Genomic DNA, 7,168 nt, shown 5'->3' with positions numbered 1-7,168 from the left:
GTGCAGCTATTAAATGAGCAGGTAAAGCCTTAAAGAATGACAAATAGTGCCAGAGACCTTTATAGTTTTCATTTGTGTTCTATCATTAAATATGTGCTGTGGCATGCAAAACATTCTCAACAGTACAAAGAGAAGAAATAATACATACTTGATCTGAAGTATCTTGTACTATGCATTTCATGTTTGCTGTAGAAAACCATTGGTCTCCTTTATACTGGGATGTTTCATTTTGTTAGCAGGATTTAGTGGTTAATGCATTATTTGATTAGCTATTGCATATGCACATAAAGGTGTGGGTGAGTTAAATCCACTCCTATATGAAGTCTTCCATTGCTGACGCATTTTGAGTGATGAATAATATTACTTTATTCATATGGTGTTCAGTGAACATTCATATACTTTATAACTGATGATGCGGTATTTGTGTCATTGTACTATATTAGCATTTTATTTGTGTTTTGCAATGCACTGGTAAATATCTTAAATTTAAGATAGCATTAAATCATGCCAAATTTTCATGGCTTATTAACTCTGTTTGATTAAATGTATTGATGTCTGTGGTGCAAAATAATTAACACTGTATTATGTAATCTAGTTTATTTATTAATCTGTTCAAAAACTAAATGATCAAATACATAGTTTTGTGATTTTTTTTTCTTTTCCGAAAGTTATTTCTACATCCACATGAATTTTCTTTATTGTGTTCATAAACTGACTTTTTTTTTTGCTGAAAATAATATTAATACTGATTTTGTACATAAATCATGTATTAAAGTCACTGTGCAATTATTTAAGATGTTCCACTGATGTAGAAAAATAAAGCAATCAATAATATTTGACTTTCGGAAGGACACACATCATCTCAAAAATAAGGTTAGCCCCAGTCAAAGCAGTGTTTCCTGAGAAAAAATTGATTCAAAAGATGGGAAATCGAAATATTCTGAATTATTCAAGTCTTTCGCATTAAATGACATATTCTCCCAATGTAAAACAGTACCTGTGTCATAAGGTGGAGAAACCTCAACTAAATCACAACCTACAAGATTAAGACCTCGACAACCTCGAATGATTTCCAGACCCTGAAAGCAAATTTCAAAATACATTATTCTTCAAATAAGCCACATCCCTGTCTTTAAGTATGCTTTTAACCATCCCCTAAGGTTAAGATTAAACTTTCATGCGCAAAGTATAACGGCGCTAACGGCTGCTCTTGGCTGCATCTTAATTACGCATGATCTGTTCCGTATAGTACAGTATGCCAGATTAATAGTGTGTCCATTTTCCAAACAATTTGTTCTATATATGGTTGCATATTGTGCAGTAAATCTTATGTTTATATGCATTCTTGTGGAAGTATTACTGGCATCAAGTGAATCAAAAGACCTTCATTAGTTGGTTCAGTGGTGTTTGGAATTTCAGCTCAATTCCAGGAGCAGACCTGGACAGGTAAAGCATACCTGAATGGGTGTGAGGCCAGCAATCTCAGGTGTTCCTGTGCCTGGAGCAAATGCAGGGTCCAGACTGTCTATGTCAAAGCTGAGATAGACCGGTCCGGTTCCCATCTGTGAGCGAACCTCCTCCATGAGTGGGACAAGAGATTTGTGCCAGCACTCCACAGCTTCCACTACACGGAAACCCTGGAAAGAGCAATAAATAAATGTATAAACAGTATATGTTTTATTATATATGCCTAAATACAAATTTTTTTACATAACATTTTATTAATTGCGTGTCAGCAGAGTGATATGAGAGAAAGAAGCACCGGCCATATACAGTGGGGCAAAAAAGTATTTAGTCAGCCACCAATTGTGCAAGTTCTCCCACTTAAAAAGATGAGAGAGGCCTGTAATTTTCATCATAGGTATACCTCAACTATGAGAGACAAAATGAGAAAAAAAATCCAGAAAATCACATTGTAGGATTTTTAAAGAATTAATTGGTAAAGTCCTCGGTAAAATAAGTATTTGGTCACCTACAAACAAGCAAGATTTCTGGCCCTCACAGACCTGTAACTTCTTCTTTAAGAGGCTCCTCTGTCCTCCACTCATTACCTGTACTTTTCCGAAAGTTATTTCTACATCCACATGAATTTTCTTTATTGTGTTCATAAACTGACTTTTTTTTTTGCTGAAAATAATATTAATACTGATTTTGTACATAAATCATGTATTAAAGTCACTGTGCAATTATTTAAGATGTTCCACTGATGTAGAAAAATAAAGCAATCAATAATATTTGACTTTCGGAAGGACACACATCATCTCAAAAATAAGGTTAGCCACAGTCAAAGCAGTGTTTCCTGAGAAAATATTGATTGAAATATTCTGAATTATTCAAGTCTTTCGCATTAAATGACATATTTTCCCAATGTAAAACAGTACCTGTGGTGTCATAAGGTGGAGAGACCTCAACTAAATCACAGCCTACAAGATTAAGACCTCGACAACCTCGAATGATTTCCAGACCCTGAAAGCAAATTTCAAAATACATTATTCTTCAAATAAGCCACATCCCTGTCTTTAAGTATGCTTTTAACTATCCCCTAAGGTTAAGATTAAACTTTCATACGCAAAGTCTAACGGCTGCACCTTAATTACGTATGATCTGTACCGTATAGTACAGTATGCCAGATTAATAGTGTGTCCATTTTCCAAACCATTTGTTCTATATATGGTTGCATATTGTGCAGTAAATCTTATGTTTATATGCATTCTTGTGGAAGTATTACTGGCATCAAGTGAATCAAAAGGCCTTCATTAGTTGGTTCAGTGGTGTTTGGAATTTCAGCTCAACTCCAGGAGCAGATTTGAGCATCTCTGATGACCGACCTGGACAGGTAAAGCATACCTGAATGGGTGTGAGGCCAGCAATCTCAGGTGTTCCTGTGCCTGGAGCAAATGCAGGGTCCAGACTGTCTATGTCAAAGCTGAGATAGACCGGTCCGGTTCCCATCTGTGAGCGAACCTCCTCCATGAGTGGGACAAGAGATTTGTGCCAGCACTCCACAGCTTCCACTACACGGAAACCCTGGAAAGAGCAATAAATAAATGTATAAACAGTATACGTTTTATTATATATGCCTAAATACAAATACTCTAAAAATACACAAACATTTTTTACATAACATTTTATTAATTGCGTGTCAGCAGAGTGATATGAGAGAAAGAAGCACCGGCCATATATATATATATATACTGTATATCTCACCTATATAGAGCATGATTTTTGGTAAAAGCATTGTGATACCTGTGCTCGACTCCACTCATAATCATCTGGAGGATAAACCCGAGCCTCTGAGCCCGATCTGGACGACCCTTTTGCAGTCCAGGAGCCCCTCATCCACACAGCGCCTGAAAGGGGTCCCATGACCAATTTTCTCACCCAGAATCATGCCACTAGTGTCCGCATGGGCATCCACATGTATTAGGCCCACTGGTCCATGTCTGAACAGCAGAAATAGCAGTATTTCAGACTAAATGTGAGTTAGTATCGCAAAATTGTGTTTGCACCAACCTCTCAGCAACTGCTTGTTGAATTGGGTATGTAATTGTATGATCACCTCCTGGGAATCTAAGAAGTGGAGAAGTAACATATTAAAAATAGACTCAAAACTGATCCGTGTATTCCTGCATATTGAAAATGCTTTTTTTACCCAGTGTAAGTGGGATGCAGCCAGTGGCCATAATTTTGCGGTAAGCCTCTTGTATTTTTTTGCAGGTGTCCTTCAGGTCAAAGAGGTTGACGTTTTATTATATATGCCTAAATACAAATACTCTAAAAATACACAAACATTTTTTACATAACATTTTATTAATTGCGTGTCAGCAGAGTGATATGAGAGAAAGAAGCACCGGCCATATATATATATATATACTGTATATCTCACCTATATAGAGCATGATTTTTGGTAAAAGCATTGTGATACCTGTGCTCGGCTCCACTCATAATCATCTGGAGGATAAACCCGAGCCTCTGAGCCCGATCTGGATGACCCTTTTGCAGTCCAGGAGCCCCTCATCCACACAGCTCCTGAAAGGGGTCCCATGACCAATTTTCTCACCCAGAATCATGCCACTAGTGTCCGCATGGGCATCCACATGTATTAGGCCCACTGGCCCATGTCTGAACAGCAGAAATAGCAGTATTTCAGACTAAATGTTAGTTAGTAGCACAAAATTGTGTTTGCACCAACCTCTCAGCAACTGCTTGTAGAATTGGGTATGCAATTATATGATCACCTCCTGGGAATCTAAGAAGTGGAGAAGTAACATATTAAAAATAGACTCAAAACTGATCCGTGTATCCCTGCATATTGAAAATGTTTTTTTACCCAGTGTAAGTGGAATGCAGCCAGTGGCCACAATTTCGCGGTAAGCCTCTTGTATTTTTTTGCAGGTGTCCTTCAGGTCAAAGAGGTTGACGTTAACGTCACCGATATCTGCCACCCTTAAAGATTCATATGGGGCCGCTCTCGTCCAGCCGTTGTACAACCTTATCATAGCAGATTCTGCACTGATGTGCCTCGGACTGAATCTGTATTGAGTACAAGGGACTCAGCAAGTCATTTTTTGTTCATGAACATTTCAACCATACCACAAATTATGTATTATGTTTAGCATTCTGTGCTGGAAATGACATTTTAAAGATTTTACAGCTTGACTGGAAATTACATAAATATTTCTATTTACTATTATTAATTATATAAACAGATTTGATCAATAATTTAAAAAAGGACTATATATATATATATATATATAAACACACACACATGTGCGTATATACTACATTCTTATTAAAAACTGAGTTACTTGTATTACTTTTCACTACTACTTTATTGAATTTTTAATATTTGTATTACATTTTCAAAATATATTAAATGTTATTAATATATTTACAAATATATCAAATATATGTATAAATAGCATGTCTTATTATAAGCATATGTCTAAATACAAATATTATTAAAAATATTTAAAACTTGAATTACAGTGCTTTATTAAATTTCATTATTTTAAAAATATTATTTATTCGTTTTTTTTTATATATTACGTTATAAAATTATATTTTAAAAATAAAGAAATGTATAAATATTATGTTTTATTATAAGAATGTGTTTTATTATAAGAATGTATGCCTATAAAATTTATATTTAAATACAATTTATATCAAATTTATAAAATGTCCATAAAAATAGTTAATTGTATTACTTTTAATTACTACTGTATTGTATTTGTATTACATTTTTGAAAATATATAAAATGTTATATATATATATTCAAAAATATTTCAACTTTATAGTGTTTGTTATAGGCATGTCTAAATACAAATATTATTAAAAATATTTTAAAAATTATTTACAATTCTTGATTACATTTAATTTTTTACAATATTTGTATTTTTTTTAAATATATTAAATGTTATAAAATTATATATAAAAATAAAATATATAAATATAAATGTTTTATAAAGTATTCTGTCTATAAAATGTACGATACTATACATATAGGCCTATACATAGTAATACAATACACACACAGCAAATACAAATGTTTTTATTATATAGGCCTATTATACAATTATACAACGACAAACTGTCGCAGGCATTTTTGTGACACTCATGACAGTGTGTTATATATGAATGTACAGTATCATATACTGTATATATAGTATAAGTATTGTTTTTAATTACAATAATAATAATAATGTCCTGCAGAGTTTAGCTCCAACACTAATTAAACACACCTGAACCAGCTAATCAAGCTCTCTTACTAGGCATACTAGAAACTTATATATTACAATTATAATACAATGCAGTGTAAATATTAATATGTGTAATCTATCACCAAACTGTTTTATTGTCATATGCAAAAGACAAGAACACATTATTTCAATACTATTCTAATTCTTTATTATTTTGGGCTTTTTTAGTCATCTCCAGCCTATATACAATGAAGTCAGCATGCATTCAAAAGTCACCCTGTTTACTTTTAATGCACATGCACAATGACTGGCCTTATTATATAATTCATCTGAACATGTTCTTCCAAAGATTGTCATAGTGAACGTCTCCAAAAATAATCACTTGCTCTATCTCTGAAATGCCATCACAAATCCCAATTACTTTCCCAGCCTCTCCAACCAACTCTGTTCTGGTAACACACACATTTCATGATGCAATCAGTTACCAAAAGTTAAAATCAAATTTGTATTGAATATCCTGTCAGAAAAACATCAACTGTATAATTTATTCTGCATTTATTTTCCTCCTTTTTTAAACAATATTCAGTAAACTGTGATATACTGTGGATATTAATGCATTACATTATGCATGAATTTGTACTCGGTTTAAACTGTTATTCTAAAGAGTCATTAACAGCATAAAGTATTCTTAGTGTATATACTGAAAAGTGCAAATGCCATAGTATCAAAATGTCAGTGATAGATTAAAGTGCTTCCACAGTCTACTAAAAAAATAATTGGTACTGAGCTGTGCTTGTTTCTCCAGTGAACACTCACTCACACACACACACACACACACACACACTATGGCTCAGTGTAGTGCACTAGCAGGGATTTCCACTGCTCTTGTCCGTACATGAGGAAGCTGACTGCAGTGTGGAGATCCTCCAGGTCTATGTTGGCGAGAAAGCATCTCTGGAGTTCAGCTTCCACAGAGCTCCCGCCGGACCCTCGACCCTTCAGCAGCACCACAGCAGTCTGACACAGCAGCCAGTCCGTCAGCTCATCCATCCTGGCCTGGTTCAAGCTGGCCAACACACACTTTCCCCACAGGCTGATGTGCAGCATGGTAGCAGCCAAACGTGCGCTGGGGCGCTGCAAATCATCAGGGACATTATGAAATATCAGTATAATTTTTATGACCGGTACAGATTATGATTATGTTGTATTCAATAACACATGCAGAAATGATTTTTTGCTTAAAAAAAATAAAAAATAAAACTTACAACAATAAAAACATAATAATAAATAAATATTAACTATTAAAAAAAACTATTTATGCAAATCGGTTTTGTGATCTGAATGAAGGTCATATTTCATTAGGAAAAAAAACATATTTAGCTTACTATTTTAATCTTGACAGTGTTAAAGTACAATTTTACACACACATATACATATACATATATATATATATATATATATATATATA

At 33.9% G+C, this 7,168-nt stretch overlaps 2 protein-coding genes across 2 annotated transcripts in view; both read right to left on the bottom strand.

The window, feature by feature from the left end:
- Window positions 1–730: 730 nt before the first annotated feature.
- LOC107599515 (agmatinase, mitochondrial-like) lies at window positions 731–6,165 on the bottom strand. Its single transcript, XM_016291137.1, is given in 8 exon segments — window positions 731–899; window positions 2,382–2,466; window positions 2,848–3,027; window positions 3,247–3,282; window positions 3,284–3,443; window positions 4,193–4,241; window positions 4,331–4,533; window positions 6,122–6,165. Coding segments are annotated over 8 exon segments (831 nt in total). The 3' UTR covers window positions 731–825.
- LOC107599510 (serine/threonine-protein kinase PINK1, mitochondrial-like) overlaps window positions 6,045–7,168 on the bottom strand; it is a 4,755-nt gene continuing 3,631 nt past the window's right edge. The window contains 1 exon segment of the mRNA XM_016291124.1: window positions 6,045–6,834. Coding sequence (XP_016146610.1) covers window positions 6,544–6,834 — 291 coding nt within the window. The 3' untranslated portion in view covers window positions 6,045–6,543.

This window comes from Sinocyclocheilus grahami, unplaced genomic scaffold (genome assembly GCF_001515645.1).
Source record: "Sinocyclocheilus grahami isolate Dianchi unplaced genomic scaffold, SAMN03320097.WGS_v1.1 scaffold13.1, whole genome shotgun sequence".
Classification (NCBI taxonomy): Eukaryota; Metazoa; Chordata; class Actinopteri; order Cypriniformes; family Cyprinidae; genus Sinocyclocheilus; species Sinocyclocheilus grahami.
Note: the sequence above shows the minus strand (reverse complement) of the source record. Positions and strands in the feature narration are given on the sequence as shown.